Raw genomic sequence first — 27,276 nt, 5'->3', positions numbered from 1 at the left:
TCTGGGTTAAAGCGATCCTCCCACTGTGGCCTCCCAAAGTGCTGGGATTACAGGAGTGAGCCACCATGTTCGGTCTCCATATTGAATTTTTACACAGTTGACAAAATGTAACCTAAAAGGACAAAAGTCTCAAAAAAGAAGTAGTCGAGAATACATGGACTTAGCTGATGGTGTGGAAACATATGAAAAAGCAAAAACAAGCACACACACAAAAAAAACAAGCACAAATAAACAAATCCATCAACCACGCAAGAACGCGCACCCCCTTTCGCTGCCTTTCCCCACACAAAGGCAACAGAAACCGCCATTTTTTCCCCATGAATGAAAATAGTTCCTCAGGTTGTGAGAAAACATTATTAGTTTAAGATTAAATGAGTGACTTCAGTTTACAAAACCAAAATTATGTGTTAGCTACAAAGTTCAAAGATTTAAACTTCAGCTAACTTCAATGTCTGTTTTAAGAAGATCACTAATATCAAGGACCAAGAAAAATACAAGGAAAGCCTGAAGTAATATTATTTCACATTATTTTACTTTCTTTCAATTTAGAAAATGACACATACTTCTGAACACTATAAAAAGAGATGCTGAGGTCAAATGTAGCACTCAGTAAATATTGATTATTGGTGTAAATATGAAACAACATGATATACATTTTTTGAAAAACTGTTTGCTTAGTAGTCTAATTAAACAAGACTGAATATTTTGCATTTTAATACTCAGAAGAAAAATCGCCAACTGTTTTGTAGCATGCCTGGAATTTTAAATTTCATTTTCTGGTGCCAGATTGAAATAAAAATAGGAAACATGATAAAGATTAATTTGATGTCAGAAGGGACATTTGCTCTTTAATTAGATTTCTGCAGCCCTCGCAGTTTTGTTGTGCCACCAGAGCAAGTCCGAAAAAGCCTGCAGCACAACCAAACAGTGATCCTCATATCCACACTTTACTGGGAACTAATTTCATTTCCTGCCTGTCTGGAGAGGTATTTTCAACAGGCATCAATGTTTTTGTCTTCACAACTGATTTATTCATCAATCTCAATGTGATTTTTTTTAAACCTTTAACTTACACCCAAATCCTAAAGCAGCTGTTTATTACACAAGGAAATTGAAAATCTGTCTGTGTGATATCATACAAAGATTTTTTCTTAAGGTTATAAAGGAAGTTGACAGATATTAATGATTTTTTTCTCTTGACCTCATTCGACAATCTCATGAGCAGAAAAAAAGGAAGAAAATTGGACAAAAAAAAGCAGGTCCATGGTTTCAGTGTATAAAACATTATTCTAGAAAAAAAATGAAACTATTATTCCTGGTGGACTACACAATCATTTTTGTAGGATACATTCATTTTCAAAAGGATAATAAAATAGCTAAAGTAATACTGGAATATGAGACACTATTTTAAAAATACAGTTGCTGTTAACTTTCTTCTCTCTCTCTCTTTCTCTCTCTGTCTGGTGTTTGGATATGTCCACATGGCTCCCACATGAGGAAACAAACATCTTCAAGATAAAGGTGTTTTGAATGATGAATCAGGTCGGATTTTATCCACAACTCAGGTCTGCATCTACAGGCTGAAGACTAACTGATGACTCGGATGTGGGCCCCAACAAACTGTGGCGGTGGCAATAAATGAAGTGACAGAGTGGAGGGGAGGTGGACTCCCTTTTTGATCCTGATTTTGGGATTATCAGTTCTCTGGGGATACCAGTCCCCATCACCTGCAGGATCCCACTCCAATTCCCTGCCCTTGACTCTGACCTTGCCCCTACCTCTCTATTTCCCTGCTTCCCACTGGCCTCCTTCCCATCTCCTAGACAGGCCATGCTCCTCCCCAGATTGGCTCTCCCAGCCTAGAGTCCCCTTTCCTGGCTGCTGCTGTCTGTGGGAACGTCCTCCACACCCTTCCCACTTTCCAGTATTTAAAGCACGCTTCCTCTTCTCATCCTTCAGGTCACTGTGCCAGCCCTTGAGAAGGGCCTTCCTTGTCCATCCCAGCTAAAGGCTCTGTCCTTCCTCCATGCACCCTGAAAGTCTGGAAGTCTATCTTCCAGTTTTATTTTTTTTCAGAAGACCTTTGTTATTTGTTTATCGTATCACCACTGCCATCCCTCCCCTGCCAACTCCACGGGGTAGGGGTCTCATGACTTGTTCTCACTCATCACTCAATTTCCAGAGCCTAGACAGTGTCTAGCACATGTTAGGGGTTCAATTAAAATTTTTTCAAATCAATTACATTTTTAAAAACTTCCAAGGAATTGAAATTGAAATTCTACTAGCTGATCTTTAATTCATTCTAACAGTGAAACACTTTTACTGCTCATTTGTTTGTCTATTTGTTCACTACTCAACAATTATTTTGACTACTTACCATGATCAAGGCATTGTTAAAAGAGTTCTTAGTCAATGTAGTCTTTGCAGCGATTTACTCTCCATTTTGGGTTTATGCCATTTGGGTAAATTGTAATCAGGTCTTCCCATCTCAGCAAGCATACTTTTTGGGGTACACTAACAGAACTGACTTAAAGGATGATGAATAACTTGCCCAATGTAATCTGTTCTATTTTTTCTTATACAGTTAAGATTCTATATGGAAAGACAAATCTCTTGGATTTTTATATGTGGCCTTATGTAAATCTGAAATATTTGAAAACTATTCAGGATCACAGCCATATCATCCAAGGTGTTTGTGTTAGCATAAATAGAAAAAGCAATCATCTCTGAGTGATAAATCAGAAAAAGGATCTCCTCTGCACACAGCTCCAGCCCTCAGCATGGTGAGGAAACTGAATTTTTGTTTTTTTTTCCTCCAGAAAGGAACAGCCGCCAACTATAGTGCTGTAAGCAAAACATGGGTCCTTAGCCGGGCAGCACCCTCAAACAGATGTCAATCATCCAACCAAAGGTGGTGTCCTCCAAACCACTAATTCTTCATACAAACACTACTGGTTCGTTAAGATGCATGGATACCCAAGAATGTTCCTTTAATTGAAGTTGATGTCTGATGGGAAGAGTGGGAATTTGCCCCTAAGAATATAACTCGGTCATACGCCTCTTAAGACAAGGTAGGGTGGTGGGAAGTGGCTTTCTACGTACTCTTCTTCCCCAGTGAATCAACAACTGGTGTGTTGGATGCAGATAAGAAAGTTGTCATAGCCTTAGCAGTATCTTTGGCTTAGGGACCAAGAAAGACTTCAGTAAGAAGATGAATCCCTTTGTTCTCCATAACCATTTTGATTTGAGAAGTAACCAGAATTTAAAGATCCTTTGAATTCTTAGGAGATACAGGTTTTCTCATATGAAAGAGTTAAAAGTCCGCAAGAATCATTGTGAATGAGATGCAGCAAGCCTTTAGAATTCAGCCTCTGAGTTTCGAACAGACCTGGGTTTGAATTCCAGCTCTAACCTTATGAGCATATGACTTAACTCTGTCAAGCCTCAGTGTCTTCCTCTAAATGAAGATAATGCTCGTACCCGCACTGTAAGTAGTTTTCTGAGAATTAAAGAAGAGGGGGTACATTAAAAGCATTGGGCTTGTTACTGTGAGCTCTCAAAAGTCCTGCCAATAATAATAATAGTAATAATAATAATGAATAGGGGACTACGTATATTTGATTTCTTTTTCTGCCTCTCCTTCCGCTCCATCTCCCCAGTCCAACTAAAGATTTGAATTCCACAGAGAGGTAGGACTTCAATTCTACAGGAAAGCTGTGTTTGCCTTATATCCTTATAGCTTGGAGAACAATAGAGTTCTCCAATTGGAGTATATAAGTGATACCTGCATTTAATGTGATTTGTAGTTTTTACTTTTATTTAATTTTTAAAAAATTATATTCAGTCTCCATAGAGACTATAAAAGATTGCCAGTGTCAACTATACTGCGAGTTGTCATGGCAGGGTACTGGGAGAAGCTTTCAATTGGCAATAATCACATCTCAGATAAACTTCATTGGCTACGATACTGCCACTGCGCAAAGCTGCTTTTATTTTTTAAAATAAAATTTAAAAAATAGTTTTAGGATTTCAGGATGCCTTCTGTTCAGTTTAGTTTATATTGTTTGAGCCTAATTTTCAAATTTTAAAATAATACCAAAATCCAAAAGGAATATTTGGTTTCAAAGAAAAGTTAAGCTAAAATTGCACACAAATGGTTTCAATAATCAGGGAGTGGGTAGGGAGGCTTCCAAACAGTCTGTGTTTTTCAATTTATGCAGAAGCCAGATACCTATTTTTAAATAAAACTCTGGTTAAAATGTTCAGTTCTTAGAACTTTCAGGGTTCCACCAGATTTGGTGTTGGATCTGATTTCATTTTTCAGCATTTATTGGACTCAAGAGGCATACCAGTCAAGACTTTCTCATCTCCAAACAATATTTTTTAAAAAGTTGTAGAATTCTCTATTCCAGAGAGATTCGGCAGCACTTGGTATCTTAAAATAACAAATGTACTTTATTCAAGAAACAGAAAACAAGAAGAATGATTAGAAACATGAAGCAAAATGGATATCATGGGAAAGAAACCAGTGATTCTGAAAAGAAGCAACTGTCAATTGTGATGGCATAATGCCACACGAACTCACTACTTGTAAATTACATTTTGCAGAAAGCAGATATTTGTCGAATATCTTTAGTGCTCTCTTGACTTACACAGAAGGATAGAAAACACATATCCCCCATCCTGTCGTGGATAAACAGCCCTCCCACCCCCCGCCACCACACTTCACAATAGGGGTGCACACTCTAAGTCCAGAGCCATTGCACTTACTTGCTGCATGGTGGGTGAGTGTAAGGCGGACTGGACCTGCATAGGGAGCTGGTTCCCAAGGGGCTGCTGCATGGTGAGCGGCTGGTGCTGCTGCATGTTGAGATGCTGGTGAAGAGGCGGGCTGATCTGGAGGGGAGGAGGAGGGGACACAGCCATGTTCGCTATAGAGACAGTCACTGGCATTTGGTTATTCGGCTTGGGGGCTATGTTCCTGGGGAGACTAGGATGCATGGCGGTTAGGTGAGGATTCATTCCTGGTTGTTGGTGATAGTGGGAACTTAGGTACAGAGCCGAGTGGGCCTGGCTGGGCCCGTGGAACACCGACGGCTTGGAATTGATCAGCTGAGGAGGTTGAGATGTCTTCACGTCAACAGGTTCACTGTAGCTCTGTTGAGGAAACAAATGAGCAGAATTGGGAGGCTGATACATGAGTGTTGATTCTAGGTATGACGCTTTGTGAATTTATTAAAGCACTTTCCCTGGAATCCATACCCGTGACTATCCTGGAGTCTCTTAGAATCCCTCCACCACTATTTGTAATGTGATTTAGACAAGACAGCTTCCATCCCTTTTTATGAAATTGAAAACAATCTGCAATGACATTTTGTTCCTTTGCCTAAATGTTTAACTCGGTGACTTTTCTCATCATCTAAATGAGGGTAACAAGATGGGTTTGTGTGGAGGGGGGGACGGGGGAAGGCAGATGCCGCGAATGCCCAAATGGGAAACACACGTGAAGATTACTTTCAAAGCAATTCAGTTCTGGAGTTCTTCTATAGATTATAGGTTTGGTTTTTAATTTTTCCTTTTTTATATTCTCAAAGAGACTTGGCCTAGATATTTGCACAAAGAAAACAAAGCTGGCTGATGGAAATGGATATGGGAGAACAGAGTTCTAAAATACCTTTCTGAAGTCATATAAAACTACATTAATATACTCTTCAAAGTAACTGCAGAACTTATCCTGAGTTTTAAAATGAAGTTGGTGATGAATTGTCCTCCATAATGAAGTAGATAAAAATAATCTCTCTTAGAAATTTTAGACTCCATCATAAATTAATATAATTTTGCCCTAATTTTTCCACACCTTCATATGGTCATTTCCTAATAATATTTTAATTGATTTAAAAACTGAACAAGAATTAAGTCTGTAGCAATTCCTCATGGGCCTGAACCTACCTCCTACATTTCCTGAGAGGAAGAGACTGATAAAACAACCAAAGATAGAAGGTAGAACCAACTGGAAGGAAAAAAATGATAAAATGGACTGGAGAAAAAAAAAATCACTTTGTCAAAACAAGGTCTTGAGGACGCATATATGCTTTTACTCTGCAATCTCGATGTCATGCTTATTCAGCTTTCAAGTCAAAGTGAGTTTCTTGCTACTCTCCGCACTGCAGGGAGCACTGCGCCATGAGGGCTCTCGGGGTCCTTCTGCTCGGTGCACCACCAGGCAACCCACTGACAGGCCCTTAGAGAAACGGGTTCATCACGCATGACGGCATGAAACTCAAGCCGGGTAGCCTCATTATCACCAGGCAGCTTACAATACGGTTAGCAACACAACTCATTTGTCTTCAATAACGCAGTCAAGTTTCATGAAAACCACTGTAAGAATGATGCTGCGTATGTCTGCTGACTCCCAGGGGGACAGGCTGGGGTGGGTGGACGATTAGCCCCACATTCTGTCATTACAGAAAGGACACATCTGACACCTGTAAAAGTATGCCAAACCATGGAAACCTGGGCTCCTGTGAGACTCTGAATACTCCATGCACAGTATAAAGTAAGGTGTACCCAAATAATTCCAGCCCCTTTGGAGAGTCCTCTCATCCTGACATTTTCCCCTGTGTCACTGTGGATGCAGCTTTCTGAAATAGGAACAAACATTTAGACTCCCTGTCTTCGCTATTAACATGAAAAATGTCAAAAACTGTTCATGAAAAATCTTTAAGGGAGGTTTTAGATCAAAAAAGCTTTATTAAATGTAGCTCCTAAAAGGTACTTTCAATTAAAAAAAAAAAGTTTTAAGTAGATTTTTTTTGGCGTCCATTTAAAAATTCTTATTGTTGATGTGCAAAATAGTTAACAATTCAAGGAAAAGGTCAAATGGGTTAATCGAAGCTGTGTAAACAGTGACTACTTCCACATCAGAATAACATGTACTGCAATTGATATGCCTAAAAAATTATTCCATATATGCCAGAAAGATTATGTCTTAAGTCTGTGTGTTTAAGTAATCTGGAAAAGTGTTCGGTGTGTTTGAATTCCCTCTTTTTAGCCTATTGCAGAAAGGCTAGTTTCATATTTAGTCACAGACTGTGTTGACTTCATACCAGAAAGAAATCATATTTATAAAAATGGATACATATTGGTACATCTTTAGTTTTTGCTTTATAGTTGTTGTTTTTAATTTAAAAATAATACAAGTCACTCACATTCTCCTATGATCAAAAGTAGAAAATATGTGTAATTGTAAAAATGTTTTCATTTTTAATTTCTGTATATAACTTATTACTAGATAATGAGGTAACTTTTGGCTAAAGAAATAAAAATATCAAATTCAAAATAAACAATGAATCTAATTCTCCTGAATTCTACTATTTAAATAATAGTATGTGGTCCATCATATAGACAGATGATAGATAAGCAGACATAGAGATGGAATAGATATACAGATTTATAAAAGTCAACAGATAGCAACCTAATTTGAGATACTTTATTACCAACCTTGTAAAGCTCTCTTTTCTCATGGATAATTAAACACAAAACATTTTCTCTGTCTAGCCACTTATTTATCATTTATGTCCTCTATATCAAAGCCGCAAAGACCAGTCCCCTTCAACCTACTTTGAAAGAGTAGTCACTTTTTAACACTAGAAGAACTATTGTCAAACTCAAAGTAAATACAGTTCCAAAGATGATGATTCAGACAACACTTGAAACATACTTTTTAACATAGAGGGAAGGAGACTTTGGGGGAAGTTATATATATTTTCCCTTTATTTTCTAATCATTGAATGTGACAACAAATAATGTATCCAGCCATGTGCCTAAATGTGGCAAATGCTCCAATGTGAGTTCTCTTCCTGTAGTCTCTTTTCACAAAGATATCCTGATTCCTCCAAAAGGGGATCTTTTTTTGATGGTAGGGACTTGAATTTCTGTAGCCCACGCATCTACCATAGTGCAAAGTACATAAAAACATAATTATGTTTTCTAAGGCGTGAATGACTACTCTTGAGCAATCCTCCAGGCAGCCACCATTGCCCTTGCTGACTTGCCCCCTTGACCAGACACACCGTTCCTCTTCCCATGGAGTGAGGAAGGATCTGAAGACTTGGAAAAGCCACAGAGTATTAGACTGACCTTCCTCATGCTCTTCTCTGCTCTCGGCAGGAGCCAAACCCTTCCTGAAGTGATGAGAAATTGCAGCTTTCCGCTCTGTCCTTTGGTTAGATACACTGCCCTTTATGCCTCACTGCTCTTGGGGGAATGGCGGCAGCAGGGCAGCTAGTTCAGTCTCACCCTTACTTTGGGAATTTGTATCTTTATATAATGGTCCACTCATTTAGATGAGGAAAAACCTGCTTCTGACTTCGCTTTTCATTAATTATTAAGCAGACTAGTACAATAGACAATCTATTAATTACAGAGCTATTTTATTGTTCTGGAAGATAGGTAGAATAAGTTCATTTTCAGTGGCAAACTGCCATAAATTCATAATGCGATTAAATGAAAATACATAGAAATCATAATGTACTCTTACTGTCATTTTTTTCCAATTTAACTGTGAAAGCAAGGCTACAATTTTGCCAATCAATTATATCGCATATGAAGACTTCTATACCTATCATTCAGAAATTAGAACAATTTTCCCATACATACTAAGTAATGTGCATTTGTTTCCACTTTTAAACACATTAACCACTTTTATTTAGCAACGAGTGTCGTATTGGTCACCTGACAAATGTGTTTCCCAGCATGTAGACAACTGAAAATCAACCTTTGGATCCCACACTTTCACAGGAGAAATGTGTTCTTGCTGTTAGTTTCAGAGTATGTTCTCTTTCCTATGTGCTTTTAGACCACAGATTCTGGAAGATATTTTCTACAAGCCATAAAGTGGGGGTAGTGGCCAGAGAGACATTTGAGGATTATCTGTAGCGGGTTCCTTTGACATATGCAAAATGTATAAAGGATACAACTCTATAAGCCTGAAGATACCTCTTACTAACCAAATTGTTGATTATCCAAGGTAGCTTCAATCCCATCTACTTTGTATAAAGAAGATAATACTGCATAGCATATAATTTTCCCCATTCTGGGATGATACGTGCTATAAAAATGAAAGATTGACAAAGCTATTGTTATTTAAAATAGCAAAGTATAAACACAATACATAAAACTCAGTGGAAAGAACAATATAAGAGTTTCTGAACCAAATCAAATTAATAGTCCATCTAATTTGGTTCTTGTTTTCAGCACTGACCGATACTTGATGCATTGAAAATTAAACAAAATTTATGCACCTACTCAATTGTGCATTGCTCCTTCTGGAAGAAAACTTCTTTCTGGTCCATGCAGGTGATTAACTTATACCCTGAAGCATGAGATTTTATTATCTTTAAATCACGATCTGGGTTTACAGAGCTGCAAATTTTATGTTAACAGTCATACAATGATCCATCCCATTTGCAAATTCAGACTCAGTATTTGTCTCTATAGCTCACCATGGCATGATATCTGTAAGTTTGCCTCATTTTATAAAAAGAAACTATTTTTTTTTTCAAATCCACTTTCCTTTAATTGAACTAAGCATCGTGCTTCTTTACTATTGACTATGGAAACAGAGAACTTTCTTGTCTTAATTCAATATTGTCTTGTTCTGTATGTTAAAAAAAAAAAAGGTTTCCATTTGTCCTTTACACATTTTAGTACTTCATGAACTATTCCTTAAGGTAGAAACAAAATCTTATATTTGATGTTATGACCTTAAAGTCATGAATCTGATTGCCTTTATTTAATAAACCAGAGCATAGTTATCCAAATGCCATATCCTTCCAGGTTGGCAATCCTGAGAAGTTATACACTTATTTCAATAATGCTGCCTTTATTTGGGATATTTGGGAGCTTCCCTACTGGAATTCTCTTCAGAGCCTGTGGGACACTGTTTTACATATCCTCAGACAACTCTTTGTCTTTTGATGGTGAATTTGCTTTTTGGAAACAGCTAATAGTCACTTGAAGCCAAGTCTGCGGGTTATATCTGGGTGATGTTTGGGGAAAAGAATGAGGTGTGAAAACAATGTAACAAGATTGATTTTCTAATGTGGCTCATAAACTTTTCCTGACTACAGTTCTAAAAGAGGAGTTTCAAAAATTTTTTGAACTCTGGGAGCAATAATAAAATGAGTTTTCAGCCTCCCAAGGTGACTACTTTGAATGCAACACTCATTTTGGGAATATAAATTCTGGTCTATGTGGTAAAATGAAACTAGTTCCATTGCTTTAAAGTTATACATTGTTTTCAGCATAATAATTTAGGTCCATGTCTAGGAATTCCTGAGTCTATGGAAAAACTATATTTCCTTCAGCTTTATTTAACAGTCCAACCCCATATGACCTTCAATAGCATGTAAAATTGCTTAAGCCAGGAAGTCTGAGCCTTCATAATAGCATATATCCTTGGACCTCTTTGCAGGGTTCATAAAGATAATTTCAATTAAGAAAACTATAGATGAATGCATTTTTGTTTATATCTAGATCATTTCTTATCTTTATAAAGAAATGTATCTATGAAGCAAAAATTTTCTTTTTTAAATGTCACCTTTAGAATTTATTTATATAAAAATAGCCTTTGATATAAAGACAAATTGAAAATATAATCCAGCTAAATTTTCAATGATATGCAAATCTTTCCCTCCTGCTTTGTATACCTACTAATACTAAAAATAAAATTAATAATAATACTCATAGCTTCTATGTATTAGGTGCTTCCAATGTTTAGGATGCTGAGTCATGCTGTTTATTTTTTAAATTTTTGAATTTAAAAAATTTTAATTTTATTGTGATAAGAACACCTAACATGAGATCTACCATCTTCACAAATTTTCAAGTGTACAATCCAGTATTGTTGACTGTAGGTCCAATGTTGTACAGCAGATCTCCAGAGCTAATTCATCTGGTTTGGGGAATGCTTTCTGCCTGTTGATTATTGACTCCTTATTTCCCCCTCCCCCAGCCCTGGCAACCACTGTGCCGCTCTTTGATTTTATGAAATTGACTATTCTAGATAACTCCTATAAGTGGAATCATGCAGTACATGTCTTTCTGTGACTGACTTATTTAATTTAGCATAATGTCCTCAAGTGAACCATGTAATTTATATAGATTTTCTTATTTTATCCTCATGGAAACCCTAAGATGTATGTCCTATTATCTTCTCTGTTTAACATTTGAGTAAATGGAGACTTAGAACATACAAGAAACTGCATGAAGATATGCAGTTTGGAAGTGGGAAACCTGGGATTCAAATCTAGATCCACCCACCCCACAGACTACAGACTCCTCAGCCTGGGGACTCTCCCAGTATGATAGAGGTGGCACTTTTAGAGGTCCTAGAACAGGCTTCCCGTGATTCCATATAGAAGCACAGAGGTTGAAGTTGCCTTAGAGGCCTCCAATCCTTATTTATAACATTTGCTTCTGCTTTTAAGTTTCTCTCTATGGAAAGAAGTTGTTTATTTTAACAATTCAAGAGTTCAGCAATGTCCCCTGTTCAGATTAAATTCATCTAATTTGAAATGGAACCTATTTTCTTATTCTGTAGTCAGAGAAAATTAAGCATGAATAATCGCTAACCTATGTCTAATGCCAGTGTGGACTTAAACACCCTTGAGTCTTTGTTTTCTGGGTTTCATAAGCTTGAATCCTCTCTTTTTCTGCTACTACCTTCTAACTTTTGGCCTTCCAGTCAATTTTATGACCTTTTCCAACTTCCCCCTTTAAATGACAGAGCCTAAAATTGAAGAAGGTATTCTGGAGTCTGACCAGTGCTGTGTTTGCAGCATCCTGTGTCTTATACATGTGTCCTGAAATTCTTTTGCTTGTACAGCAGGAGTGACCAGAGCTGGGCAGTTTTGTCACTGGCTCCACACGACCAGCTGAGGAACCCACCCGGCTGGAATAGCATAGTACAAAGCAGTGCTTTCCAAACATTAAGCAGGCCCAGATTCCTCTGAAGGTCTCAGCTTCTGTTGGTAGTGGGGGTAGCAGAGTGGGCAGTCGGCTGGACTCCATCCTTAATTAAGCCAGGGCAGCTTTACTCTTAGCTATTTCCTATGTAAGAGCTGGCATGGAATTTTATGGGAAGTTGTTACCTCAATAAAATGAGGTGCTGGTTTGAAAGATTAAAAACATTTGAGAATCACTGAGGGTAGAGAGAAGCCTATAAGCTCTGGAAGAAGACAGTGAGGAGTTTGAGTCCTACTCTGCTGCAGCCACTGCGGGCAAGCCATTTACTCTCTCTGCCTAGAGACTGTCTAGAAAATGGGGCTAATTCCTACTGTGCAGGTTTGCTGTGATGGGAAATAGGAACACATGTAAAATGCCTAGCACAGTATAAGGCACATAGAAGCTACTCTGTAGACGGAGGCCATGTATATTTTTGTTACTATTGGAAACAATTCAATATCCTGGTAAGAATGGGCCAGAATTTCCATTTGGAAGTTACAAAAGCTAGAGTATTTGTTTCCTAGGATTAAGCACTTTATTCTGGGCAGATTTCAATGTTATTCAAGCCTGGAGTCACGCTAATTAATCTGCTGGATTAGATGGTATATAGCAACTTTTTTTTTTATTATATTTTGAGATGGAGTGTTACTCTGTCATCCAGGATGGAGCACAGGTGGTACAATCTGGGCTTGCTGCAACCTCTACCTCACGGGTTCTAGTGATTCTCCTGCCTCAGCCTCCTGAGCAGCTGGGATTACAGGCACCCACTACCATGCCCAGCTAATTTTTGTATTTTTAGTGGAAACAGGGTTTCACTATGTTAGCGAGGCTGGTCTTGAACTCCTGACCTCAAGTGATCTGCCTGACTCAGTCTCCTAAAGTGCTGGGATTACAGGCATGAGCCACCGTGCCTGGCTGGTATATAGTACTTTTAAATGGAAGATGTAATCACCGAAGCATTGTCAATCCTGTGACTCAGTTTCACAGGTAGAGTCAAAGGTCATTGACTGTTCTTATTTTTTATTATGTTCTATAAGAAGCAGCTAATTTTAAAAGATCACTTCAGGCCTTTCAAGTATCATGAAACAGTCCACTCGGATCTGCTGTATACATCTTTGTCTCTCAGCACCCAGCCCTGTGTCTGACATAGAACAGGTGTCCTGCAGCCTTGCTCTGGATGCAGAGTATGGCCTGGGGGTGAAGAGGGGAGAAGGAGCAGACTGTGACTATGACATGACCACAAATTAGTGAGAGGATCTATTGGCCTAGGAATGCAAAGTCATATTTGGGGAAATGAATGCCTTGCCTAGAAAATAGGTACTAAATTATAGAGCTCTGGAGGAGTAAGTCAAAGTGGCTGGGAAGAATTTAGGAAAATGGACAAGGTGCTCTGGCTAACACAGCTTTTCATGAACAAAAATGAGTTTATCAGAGAGAATGTCAATGCTGTGCCATGACTCTGAGGCACTGGGTGTCTTGGGGTGCAGAGGAGCACATTGAGAGGACTCATGAGCAGCATGGCCCAGCAGAAGACTGAGGGCAGTGCAGGTCAGTGTCAACCTTGGCCACTGGTTACCTGCAGGTGTCTTTCCTCTTCAGTGAAATGTTGATAATCAAGCCTACTTCAAGGGATAAGGCCTGAGGATTAAGGGAACTTATGCAAGTAGAATGATCTTTTAAAAACATTAAGTCTCATCAGGCTATCTATCCCCTAACAGAACCCATTCTGTGGCTTCCCTTTGTACTGAGAATGAACCCAGCTCCTTTCAAATGTCCTCCAAGGCCTTCAGGATTGGGCTCCTGCCCATCTTCCCAACTTCAGCTCAAACCACACTCTCCATTCACTCAGCTCTGGCTGCACAGACCTTTTCAATTCAAGGGAACATTTTGCCACCCCAAGTCTCTGCACTTGTTATAACACTGCCTGGGCCAGCTCTTTCCTCTGGCTCTCTGGTTCTACAAGCTCCTGTCTTCCTTCAACCCCCAGATCCAATGTCACTTCTTTAAAGAGGTCTTTGCAGATCACCTAAGCAGAGGCCTTGCTTGATCTCCTCGAGAATACTTGGATTCTCAAATCTCAATCATGTATTAGTTTATGTTTTCACTAATGATTTTCCTTGACGAAAGAGAAAGTTCTTCAAGTCTAGGGAAAGGATTTGCCTGTTCTTCAGAGCATTCTCTGAGCCTGGCATAGTGCTTGGCACAGAGCACAAGACCAGGAAGATTGGTCAAATGAATACATAAACGGAAGGTGGGGAAAAAATAGAGCTTGGCTGGCACATGGTGGTTCCTGGGAGTTGTAATTATGGAATATATCATGTAGCATTTTCTGTTTGTCCCTTTAAATCTTTTAGAATAGGGAAATAATTTATAACATAGTAAAAAAAATTATAATGTAGAAAAAATATGTTTAAATACGACTGGTTATTATTTGCCTTGTCATAATTAAAATGGAACAGAATTACATTTTTATAAACATGGTTATATCCTTGGGAGGATAGGCTGGAAAATTTTCTGATGATGTCTAGAAAGTTACACTGCAAATATCCACTCACATACAACATCGGAGGGTCATTTTTTTAACCTGGAGAGGATGTTTGTAAGTTGCCTTCAATTTGTATACACACAATAGATAGTTGTACATAAATAGATATTCAACAGCTCCAGCAAAATTTCTACTGCCAAAGAGAAGAAAAATGTCAGAGTAAGCTGTAAAAAAAGTGCTGGGTTTTTTAAATGTAGAAATGGCAATTCGCAGCATTTATACAAATTGCCGTACACTGTGGGTTGCAACTCTGAAACTGAATAGTAAGAAAAGTTGCAGCTAAGAGCAAATCTGAGGACACTTGTTTTGAAAGTAAAGGCTTAGTCAGTATCACAGCATTCTGGCAATCTGCATATCATTAACTAGTGTGCTTTGTATTGGGATTGAGACTTCATGTATTGATTTTCTCCTATGTAAAGTGCTCTGACTAAAACTCTATTTAAAGTCTTCAAAAAGAATCTGATCTTGGATGAAATAAGGAGAATTAACTTTTTAAAAGTCCCGCTATGTTTTTGGTGTAATTATCTGTTAACAATATCCACATGATCATTTAATCCAATGGCTGTATGGAGCTAATATTTTACACTTGTTAGGTTACAATTTTATATACATTCTATGTAATATATGCAGAAATGTGAGTTGGTATCAGCAGAAAATATAAATAGCTTCAGAAGGAGTTAGATAATTAGAAAGTGTGAGATAATACAAAAAAAGCTAGAAATTTTAAGGTAAGTTATACCTAATAAGTTTTCTCACAGTGCAATACCTTAGAAGTAGAACATAAGACTGGATTAGACAAATAGTTTACTGAAATTTCTTATGTATTTGTACTTTGGGCTCTCTTTTCTTCTCTGCATCAGTATATTCAGTACATATTTTCCTCAATAAAACATAATTTATATAATTATTTTAGAATTACAATGAGTCTAGATATTTGTGAATGAGAAAAAACATCTTTTCCAAGGGGAAATGGGATGAAGTCCAGAGCCCCAGCCCACAGTGAGCACAGTAACAGCCTATTTGGGACTTGAGATAACAGTGTCTAATGCTTACAGACTCAGTCCATTTCTCTGAGGTTACCTTCGGAAGAATTCCATAAAGGAAACTGTATCTTTAATAACATGAAACCAATCAGAGTCAACTTTTGAGAATTTATAACAGGAAGAACTAGTGTTTAAGATATTCTAAATCACTAAATATTTTTAAGTGGTGTTTTTATTTTCAAACAAAATGATGTGATTTATAAACATTTTTGGGGCCTGCTTACCTCCTAATGCTGCTGTAATGAGTCTAGAACTTACAGTTGGCATGTCCTCAGTAAAGGCCAATGGCATGGGGGCCTGGAGGCAATTTAGGAAGGGGATATGGAGAAGTAGAAAGTTGGCTTGGGTTGAAGAATGTACTGTGACTAATCCACACAACCAACCATCCACAGGTGGACAATATTTTAGAAATGGCCCAGGGGATGCTGCTCTGGTCTTTTAGAGCTGAACGAATATTTCCATATCATATAGCTTTGTTTATAATTTACTTTTTTTCCAACAAAGAAGATTGTGCAGAATTGTTAAAGTGATCTTTTATGCCTTTAAGTGACTATCAAAATCTGCCCTGAGATAGCCACAATCCGTCACACTATCACAAAACTGCATGTTACCTTGGATACAAGGCTGGCTCTGTATGCTGCAAGTTGCTTCAGGTACTCCTTCTTCGCAGCCTCGGTTTTCTTTTTATAGACCTGCAACAACAGCAAAGAGTCTTAAATTAGAAAGTGCATCTGCTTTTGTTTTCAGAGAAGTACAATATAGAATGATAATTGCACATGCATACACAGTTATAGTTATATAATATAATAATATATAGCTCCTCAAAGATTGTGTTTTCTTACTGAAACAGATTTTTAAGAAGTATGGCAATAGACTAGATAAGAAAAAAATTAACAACAGTAAAACTTTACACCTTTACATAAAACATATGAAAGGATTTATCTGGGTAGCTATGAGTGTAGAGGTAGTTGGCTTACAACGATACTATTGATGAAGGTTCCCAGGGAAACCACATGTGAGTAAATAAGGCATTCATATCTATATAATGGGCAGATAACTCCACAGCGCATTCACATCCTGATATATATGTTCCATGCTAAATACAAAAACAAAGACAGAATTTAGAGATGACAAATCATGTTCAATAAGCAAATCAAAGGAAACAGAATGGAGTTTGCAGGTTCATCACTCAGTTAAGATTTGGAGCCTTGAAGTTCTATTTTCAAAGACTCAGGAAACAGTGATGGTGATTAAGGACACGTTTGGGAGAGGAATGGGAAGCCCAAGTGGCTGTGGATTGCATGCGTGCCCTGCCCTGCAGTCCACTCTGGTCGTGTCCTTTCCAAGAAAAACACTGGATGTCATGGGTCTGTGGACACCACGTTTTGAAAAGGTAAAAATGTTCTGAAATGAATTTCAGTTTACAGAAGCTTTCCATTTCTGAGAGGGAATCATGTTGAAAATAAAAGCAAAATCATCCTAAATTGAGCAAAAGTACTGAAAAATGACTTGCTTGTATGCTAAAGGTCACATCGCTAAGTTAAACAGTGAGCAGTCATTAGAGTTGAAAATGAAAGATTAGCAAAGTGAACACACATGGCTGTCTGCTACCATTAAGTTGATTCTTTCAAGGCTTTAGAGTATATTTTTGGCAATCTTTTGAAATCAGCCTTAAAGAACAAAATATTTTTCATCCTTCACTGTGTAAATGGAAATGTATTTTCATTGATACAACTATTTTAAATGTCCCACATTTTGGATTTTACAGCAGGGAATAAGGCTTGGCTAATATTTTGTAATGCTGAGCTCAAAAACAGACACACAGATCAGTATTGAAAAGTGGCTTCGGAATTAGTCAGAGCAGTTAAATATAAATTATGTCTAAAGATCAAATATCTGCTATTTGGCAGCAGGGGTCAATTTATGGTTTCAAATGCTGACTGTGGTTTGCCGAGCCCAACACCAACTATGAAATTCGAGATGTGAGAAATATTATTTACTCATGAATATTTTAATTAAAGCAGAACATTTTACTTAAGGTAAACAAGTGACTAACCTTGTCAACAGAATTATAACAGGACTCTATGAAATGAATGTGCTAATTTTTCTCTTAAAGGGAGGGCTTCAGCCTTGACTTCTGTATTTGGCATTTTGGTTTAATAAAAGCCAAGTAAAATAAGGAATTAAGAATTAGTACAATATTATCATATAATCAGTGTGCTATCTTACTAAGTATGAAACTACAGAAACTTTAAAAATTATATTTCAGTTTTTTTTTTTTAAGCAAAAAGCCAATAAATCCTTTGGTTCAAGTACAGGAGTATTCTAAATTTACTGAGCTAATTATTGGAAGTCAAATTCAAATTCTTTTTTGGAAATTCACACGTGAAAACAAACACACGCTAAAGTCGAGTAAGTGCCTTCGAACAGTGTGATCTGTGTACATCGTAAGCCTCGGTGCAGCCATGAAACACAGCTCTCCTGCTTTTCATTGATTTATTTTTTTCTTGACAGACAGATTTCTGTTTATAGTTTTTCCTTAAACCTCTTCTCAAAGACATAATTTATAATTAATGACCTTAAACTGACAATGTTTACATTTGCTTTTAATACCTTAAAACTGTTTCAAGAGGGTTTTTCTCCTACAGAGATAGAAATCCTATTCAGGACTTTGAAGCAAACATTTAGTCAACATGTCTTTTATGGTAATGCATCTTTGTATACCCTAAGCATTTCTATCATGCTTTTATTAATATGCTACTCCAAGTGACTCCCATTCAGCTAACTAGGATATGTTTTGCTTTCAAAGGCAAACAGAATGCACTTTGGTCCATAGCGTTGTCCACAGTGGCATTTTCTAAGTTGTGGCAGATAAGATAGTATTGCCAGATGGTCTGACTGCAGTATCTATCATTTTTCTTTCATTGGTTTCTACTGAAACAGCAAGTGTGACTACGACGCTATCCCTTTGTTGAGCTCCTGGCAGTTAACATCACACAAAGTGTTAACTTTCCTGAAATTTGTTGCTTAACAACCAGGGAAGAAAGGTAGCTAACTCCACATGTTTCAGGCTGCATGTGTCCCCGGTTTCCCTCCAAAATCGATGTTGTTACAGGATACCTGACTAGCATGCAGAGTCCCCTGTTTTCTACAAATGGCTCCCTATTGGCTATTGATGATTGGCTATGTGGGTTCATCGCATAAGTGCCTAAATACCACTTTAGGAAAGAGTAAACTCATCATGTCACATTACATGGATTGATGGATCCACTCTTTCCTGAATAGCTGCAGATATTCAGAGGGAGAATTCAAAGGGGGGTCATTTCAGAAGGTAGATTCCTGTAATTGTGTTGAAAGGGGAGTAGCCTGGACCAGAATTAAAATCTGAGGTGGTCTCCTCAACAGTAATTAGCACCTCCATCTTTGAGAACTACCTGATGGGTCCTACTTTGTACACTCTGTATGTCTTTCCGATGTTACCTTCTAAAATTGGACAAGGATGTTGCTTGAATTCTATATCTAATGGAAACGTCTGAAGAAAGGCCTCAAATATGAATGAATGATGATACATAAAAATTCCACACGCAGGTGAAGTAGGGGAAATCCTTTAAAAAAAGATGTTTAAAAATTACCAGTAAAAAATCTCTCAAACGCATTTCAAAGCCTCTAATTATGGATGAAGAAAGTCCTCTGCTTGCAGAAAGCAAAGATGTCCCAGGACGGCATTTGGCAACGAACAACCACTGCCACGAGCAAGTGCACAGACCTTCTAACTGACAAGGATGGGTCTGATTTATGTCAAAGTTAAGTTTAGGAAAGAAATAGTCTCTCACTCTTAGGGAAAGACAAATATTTTAAAGGTATGTGATTCATACAGTAAATATTAGTATTTAGTTGAGTTACAAAATGTCTTCCAAATGGTCCACAGCTGTTTGAAATAAAGTACAAAGTTGGCCAGATGAGGATTTAAAAATCATAATACATCATTTATCATTTTCCCCTACTCATCTAAACACTTTTGAATTCATCCTGTCCTAACTGAGTTATATGCTGTGGTTTGTTATTCCAAGAAAACTACCATATCCCATCTAAGGATTGCATCTCAGTGGCTAAACTGAAACATATATAATGGCTAAACTAAAACATACGTAGATAGTCATCAAATAGCAGTTCTAGAGAACCCAAATCTTGTCGCATGATCTAGTGATTCACCGAGGCATTTTTGAAATGCTCTGAATACCAGCTTGTACATATGTTTTTATAAGCTAATAATCCCTAATTGAAATCAGCAGTTCAATATCAACGATATGACAAACTCAAGCAGAAAAAAATTTCTCATACAATCTGTCATTTTCCTTTTACTTTCTGCTTCTTCCCTAAACAAACAATCCATCCAATTCATACAGAAAAGCAAAATCTTATAAATACCATTTAATTCCTTCTTCCTTCCTTCTTTTCTGCTCTGGCCCTTAGTTAATCTCTAGCCATAGTTTATTTCAACAGTGTTTACAATAATAATAAGAAAAAATGTAAAATTCTTCCCATTCTGGATTCTATCCAAAAACTAAAGGCGTTTTTCATTCTGGGTAAGTTCAAATGTAGTTTTTCCCACTACTATTTCATATTTATAGAAAATCCTTAGAAATGTATAAGGAGTAAGAATTTAACCACAATTCCTTGCAATATATTTTAGAAATTTAAAATTCTCAGCTTCTTTCAAGGCTGTTGCTATTTAGGTCAGTTAGAGCAAGTGCATCTGTATTTTACATAGAACTTAGTCCATTTAACTTAATGGTTAAATGTCCATCCTGTATAACTCGCTCAGCATTTTCTTAGGTTCCAAGGTCTTTAGAAAGTGGTATTCAGAGGATTGAAAACATTATACAATGTGACAAACCTCTTGCTATGGATTCCTTTTGAGGACTGTCTGACCCATGTAAACGGTCTCAGCAAAATTGGTTTGACCCGTTTCTGGAATGGTAAGAATCTGAACCGAGGTCCTTGCCTGAAAAAATGGCTACAAAATACATATCTGTTGATTTATTAAATGAAGGTGACTAAGGAAAGTATGATGTTTTTCAATTATGGTTACCAATCTATTGAGTGCCCAATATGTGCCTACTGTGGTGTGAGGCACCGATGTTATACAATTAAAATAAAAAAGTCATTAAAAATTATGCCTCCATTGTGTGCATTTTGTGGATCATGCACTCTCTCTAGATATTACCTCTAATTCTTTCAATAAAAATGTTGCATTGGCATAATGCATATGGGATAATTCCCATTTTGCGATAAGAAAACAGACCAGAATGGGTAATTATTTTACCTAATATATTAGAACAGGTATATGGTAAAACCATGGTGTGAATAAAATCAGTCTGCTGTCAAATGTTCCATCTTTGTTTGCTCAATGGTTTCTCCTAGCCATGAGAACTCCTTTTGATTCTTCTCTCAAGACACACAACTGCAAGGCCTGGTCTCTTTTTTCACTGCTGAAGCCTCAGCATGCTTGGAACATAGTAGGTGCTCATGAAATATTTATTGAGCATATAATCTGTGGTCTCAGGTTTCTCCTTCTATGAATCAGCATTAGCATGTGTGCTAAGGATGAAACTGAACTGCGTGTTCTAAATTACAATGTACATCAATGGAAACAGTAGACTGATACACAGATATACAATCCACCCAAACATTTTTCCAATTATAGATAAAGCACAACAGACTTCAATGAGTATTATGTTCGAATTATTTTCCTGTCAACATCATGGAAAATTTCAAATGAAATGTCTGCTCCCATGGTGTCTGAGCATATGAATATCTGTATATGTGTAAAACAAATGCTTACGCCCAGGAAGACATGCAAGAATCACATTTATGTACCAATAATTGTATGTATGGATATATATATATGTAATAAATATATATATATAAAAATACCTGAATTGTACAAGTATGCTCACCATTTCTTGTAATAATTTTCATTGCTCAGTTTCAAATTCGTGTGCATATGGACTTTGCTTACATTCTCCAGTTTTTAAGTGAGCAACTGTTTTACATATCCTTCACTCCTAGTTTTTAAAAAATTGGAAAAATGCTTAATGTTTATAAGAAAACGGCCAAGATAAACACATGTGTGAATGCTATAGTGTGACAGGATTTTAGTTAACCTTAAGTATTGTCGACATAAAAATCCAAACGTTATCAGAAGATAAGGGGGAAAAAGAAACCCCGGCAGCATTATGTAGTGGGTGTCTGAGCACCAATGAGGAGGAAATGATTTGATTCTGTGGGCTCAGAGGATTTGTCAGCTGCCTCATAAGTATAATTCTGCCTCTTCATATCCCTGCTGCTTCTAATTTAGCAGGACAGGCTCATAATTGAAGCAAATTAACTATTTACACTTGCCACTTCTACCAGGGAAGAGGACACAGCAGCAGGAAAGAATGAGTAGGAAATTACATTCTTCCCACTTGTGTCAGATCTGCCCTTATATAAACACATTAACAGTAATTTCATGAGGCGTCAAACATAGGAATAAATACTGAGGAATAAAATAATGAGGTGTTGCTATTCAGCTGAACTGCTATGGCTAATATCCTTGGATATGAATTATGCATCCTGAAAGAAGGCGTATGTTAACAGTATTCAAACAGTTTCCCTGCAAGTGAGATCTGCTCATTAGGTTCTGGATCTCTAGGTAAATCCACTCCCCTCTTCCACGACAGGGCTAGCATTTACAAAAATACACGCTCTGGGCACCGTGGGCTGTGGTTTCTCCTGAATACACTAAACTCTGAATAGGCTTTCCACTCCATTTTTAGCAAAACAGCATGTTTATTTAGCTCTTTGGCTGCAGCTTTAAAGCCATTTAATGTAATGTAAACAAGAACATTTTGTTTGTAATTTGCTAAATGTCTTACAGCCCGACTGTGTCTCCAATTAGGGACTTAAGGTTCATTTAGTCATTTACATCTGGTTCTGATTTAAGGTGACTTTCCTTTTTCACTTAAGAGCCGGCTTGCCGTGGCTAAAAAGGACCCAAGAACACTTTATAGCTCTTTGGACCAACCCTTTCTGCTTCAAAGTGGGACGAGCTCTTTTATTTTGTAGGGTTTTATTTGTTCTGTATTGTCACTGTGAACCCAGATCCTCCACTACAATGACCAGAATCAGAGAGTTCAGAAATAATGGAGGTAGACAGGAAATTTAGCTGGGACCTCATAAAAAAGATGCTGAGGGTTACTGAAACTCCAAGGATCCTAATACAAAGGGTGTGATATTGTTAACTTATTATTTTTCTTTCTCTGTATGTTCCAGTCAGTGAAAGATAAGTAGCAGAGACCAACATCACAGCAATACTTATGTTTTATTTCCTTCTCCATCTGGTGCCTTTTAAACAACTTAGTATGCTTCTGAAATGGGCTCTCCATTGTCTTACGAGTCATTAGCATTTAAAACCCCCGGTTGGAATCCCAAACACAATTCTGCTCCCATTCCAGATTCAGTACCATCTTCCAAAGTATTAAAATGGGGAGATCTCTGATATGTGGAGTTTGTTCAGTGGCTTTGGTAGGAATGATTCATAAGGGAGGTTTTGTGTTCCTTGAGGATTTTTATCGCTTCTTTCAGCTTCCTTTTGATTTCTCTTCTTTGAAAGATTCTTCACAGAAACCAAAGTACATATTGTTTCTCACTCACCATGGATTCTGAAAATAAAGATCTGCCCTTCTGCAGTGGCTTCTTACTCCCGCCTATACTCCACAATGAGGAAGCATGTGATATAAACACACAGCAGCTCTATTAGTCATGTTCCCTCTGGCTGTCAAGAAAACATTCAATTGTAATCTCACTAATAGCTGTTTTTCCTTAAATATTGTAATTTTCTGAGGCCCCCAGTAAGTCATCAATAATTTTGTCCATTTTTCCCAGTTTGTGTTTATATTTGTAGCTGTTCATAATTGTGGGCTATGATGACAACAGGATTTTGGGACAATTGTGGCACATGAAATCTTAGCCTTCCACCGGAACCAGCTGCCTACACAATGCCAACAGCATCACATGGTTGGTTCTGTAACACGCATATTTGTCCAAAATTTTGAATTTTAATAGTATGCCTCGAATCTGCTCCAGGAATGTTCTTTTAAAAATACATAGCAGTATGTGTGCTCCCCAACTTGAATATTAAATGAGAATAAAACACAATTAATTTAAGTCTGAAACGGAGATATTATTGTATGTTGGCACAATGAGTTAACATAAAGGGAGAGAACAGGTGGTAATCTACTATTATAACACTTTGGGATATTTTGCTGAAATTTTCTGGATGCCCAAATGTGCGTTTCAGGCAGGCACGTTTGCTCTGCTGATGACTCTAGCAAACTGCTAGAGAAGGGCTGCCGCGAAGCAGCAGAGTGGTGGTCCAGCCGGTGCAGTGTGCTCCCTTTTGTAAGCAGTGTCTTATTTCATTAATTTGACCCTCTCCCTGCTTGGTTCTGGCACAGGCCTGCATCCAACGTGTATCCTACACCATATCTTTTGGCATAATCTGCAGTCTCACTCTCTTGATTAAGCAAAATCATCTTTTATTTGCGAATGATAGGCCACGTTGGACTTCTGTGAAGTCAAAGGAGCATACAGTATGGGGACAAATCATTTTAGAGTGACTAAAACTGTTTTGGTCATCCCAATGCCTTGTTTCGGTAACTCTTAAACAAGTGTTCAAATTTTAAAATATTTACTTTTGTAAGATAAAAAATTTATTTCTCTCAATCTTGGCATAATTGTTTAGCAAGTGGATTTTGATTGAGAAATTGCTTTATGATACCAAATGATTTATATAAGTCAACTATTATATAACTTTATCCTTTATAAAATGAATTTGCTCTCCCAAACCCTATTTTCATTGAGAGACAACCCAAAGGTAGACTCATTACAAGTTACTTACTAAACTAGGCAACATATGAAACCTGCAAGAGAGTAACATACAAAAGAGAAAGAGAAAAATATTTGCCATCATACGTATACAATTAAAAAGCCTTGCACATAATCATAATTATATCCACATTAGGGAGACCAGCCTCGATTCTGAATGCCAGAATGGGAAAATGGGAGTGACTTCTCTTTTTAACATGACAGTAGTGAATCTTATACTTTTGGGGTCTGTAAATAACTTTGATGATCAGACAAAATGAATGCAAAATATTCTACCTTAATATTCTCCTCTTGCTATATTAAAAATAAAGAGTATAATAGAATTAGTGGGAAGAAACCTGCTGCCTGATATTTACTGCCTTGAGGAACTACCTGATTTTCATCATGAGAACATTACTCTTTTCCATCAGAAACATGAGAACAGGGATTTATTTTTTAATATTGACAATGTAAAGAACCAGTTATGGGCTAGGGAAGGCCTTTGCAGACCTCCCTCTTTAAAAACCACTGCTCTTGAATATGGAAAATAATTATGAAATGTAACTGGGGTCAGATGATAGATAAGAGAAGTAAGGTGAGTGGCAGAGCAGGCGATTGATGTTTCCAGAAATGAAGTGTTTGGCAAAGTGGACACTAAAGAGGCACAAATGAGCCTTGAAACGATACTCCCAGTTCAGTCACTGAGTCTTAGGTAGGGAAGAGGGGCTGAGCCTTCACAGGGGAATCATGTGTCTTCAGATAAACAAGAATTGCTGTACCCAATCCCTAGGGAAGGGAATTGCTTTTGGGATGCTTTCTCCAGGAAATTTTGTCTCACAAAGCAACAAAGTTTATGGTACTGAAGCCAGGTGCATATTCAAGAATGCACAGAGGGCTTACTGGAGCAGAGAGCGAGCTACGTCTTCATACGTGGCATCATGGGTGGAGCAGGGAGGCCTTAAGGTGACATTAAGGAAACAGGGAGGGGGTTGGGATTGCTGGTTGGAATACACTTAGTTTCTCATTCAGTGAGTCTCTGCTGAATGGAGAAGTGAAGTCACTGTACAATTCGCCCTGATTGTCCAACATCAGTTGGGAACCACACCTCAGGTTTGGCAGTGTGAGAGCAAACTGACCCAAGTTAGAATAGAAACTAGCTTTAAAATTCTGCAATAATATGTTAGGTTTCAATTAGAATCCCATAATACAATGTCAACTACCCTCTTATGGTGAGTGGGCATTTTAATCGAGTGTGCAGAGAACGTTTCGGTGGTGTGTTTCCTGTTCTTAAAGAAAACTCTTGCAACACAGAGCTCCATATGGCAGGTCTGTGTGTTTTCCTAGGACAGTACCCCTTCAGGCTGGCAATCTTGAAAAGGACGTAGGGAAATACTAGAGATTTCAGATAGCAGAAGACAGTTTTGACTTGCAGAAAAGAGAGAATGGAGGGACCTGAAAGAGCAAGTTCTATGTTTCCTTAGCAACTGGTTTTGTCATTATCCCCATCATTGATTTCATAGGGTTTGTTAGGAAAAGCATTGTAAGTTGAGTGACAAGTTTTATTCATGGTAATTCTATGTACCAGGTATGTCATTGTAGATAAATCATTCAACACAATGGCGTTCTGTTTGTCTTATTGTCAGTTCTATCCTCAGTGCCTAGAACACTGCCTGGCACATATGTGCTCAACAAATATTTGTTGAATAAACAAATGAATGAATTTAATTAATATGGCCCTATTTTGTAATCTGCAAAATTTGGGTAATAATTTCCCTGTATATCTATGAGTTTTGAGTAGAACAAATCAAATAAATCATGCAAAAGTGCTTTGAAAACTATAAGACATTATACCTTACAGATATTAATATATAATATCAACACAATATATAGATCCTTATAGATGCAGAAATAGGTGTGGGCTTTTCTGTATTTTATAAAATTCCTGGATATGATAAGGTAAGATTGATGTCTCTAAGAATAAATATGAGACTAGTTCATCATTAATGCAATTCAGAATTCTGCAGTGGCTGAAACTGCATCTACATAGTTATTTCAATCACTTATTTTAATGAGAATGCTTTTAAATTTTTCTTTGTGATGCTGAGATTTTTTTTAGACGGTGACCATGGCCATCTAGTTCCTGGTTTAGAAATGTGGGATCAACATTGCTTCTTTGTTTAGGTGTGCTCCATCCTCTCACTGAACCCTCACTCTCTCTGTGACTCCAGTCCTCTTTAAGACCTCTGAGCCATTTGTGCTGTGTCCGTGGTGTCTCACGTGACCTTCCCTAAGCATGGTCCTCAGTCACACCACAGCAATACATGAGAGAATGAAAAAACCAGGCATCTGGTCCCATTTAACACGGCCTAAAAATATGGTGTAAAAACATATGGGGGATTGAATAACAGCCCCCGGCAGTCTTTAGGGAATGGCTAGGGGCGGAAACCCTTGAATTTGAGGTTCATTTAGCAAAGAGCAAAGAGGGTTTTGATGACAAAATGGTAAATAGTAAGTGCTGGAGAGAGGTGTGGACAATTTTCAAAATACTTTTAGGACTTTTTTTTTCAGTCTTTATGTTCACATTGGCAACATTAAGGAATAATGCAATCCTGGCTGAGATATGTAAAAGTGCTTCTAAGAGTATCTACACTATATAAACTTTGAAACAAAGGAATCAACAGGCTATTTATGGAGGAGTAATAAAGGAGTACAACATTATGTGAACATCTCAGAAAGTCTGGTTTGGATGGGGACACATTCTCAGCATCTGTT

General features: G+C 37.6%; 1 protein-coding gene across 1 annotated transcript in view; it reads right to left on the bottom strand.

Moving 5' to 3' along the window:
- Positions 1–27,276, bottom strand: part of TOX (thymocyte selection-associated high mobility group box) — a 250,895-nt gene that overhangs the window by 4,920 nt on the left and 218,699 nt on the right. Inside the window, exons 8-9 of the mRNA XM_011982191.1 lie at positions 16,206–16,286; positions 4,771–5,157 (exon numbers count right to left, since the gene is read on the bottom strand). Of these exons, the coding sequence (XP_011837581.1) occupies positions 4,771–5,157; positions 16,206–16,286 (468 nt within the window). The remainder of the gene's footprint in view (positions 1–4,770; positions 5,158–16,205; positions 16,287–27,276) is intronic.

This window comes from Mandrillus leucophaeus, unplaced genomic scaffold (assembly GCF_000951045.1).
Source record: "Mandrillus leucophaeus isolate KB7577 unplaced genomic scaffold, Mleu.le_1.0 Scaffold236, whole genome shotgun sequence".
NCBI classification, from domain to species: Eukaryota; Metazoa; Chordata; class Mammalia; order Primates; family Cercopithecidae; genus Mandrillus; species Mandrillus leucophaeus.
Note: the sequence above shows the minus strand (reverse complement) of the source record. Positions and strands in the feature narration are given on the sequence as shown.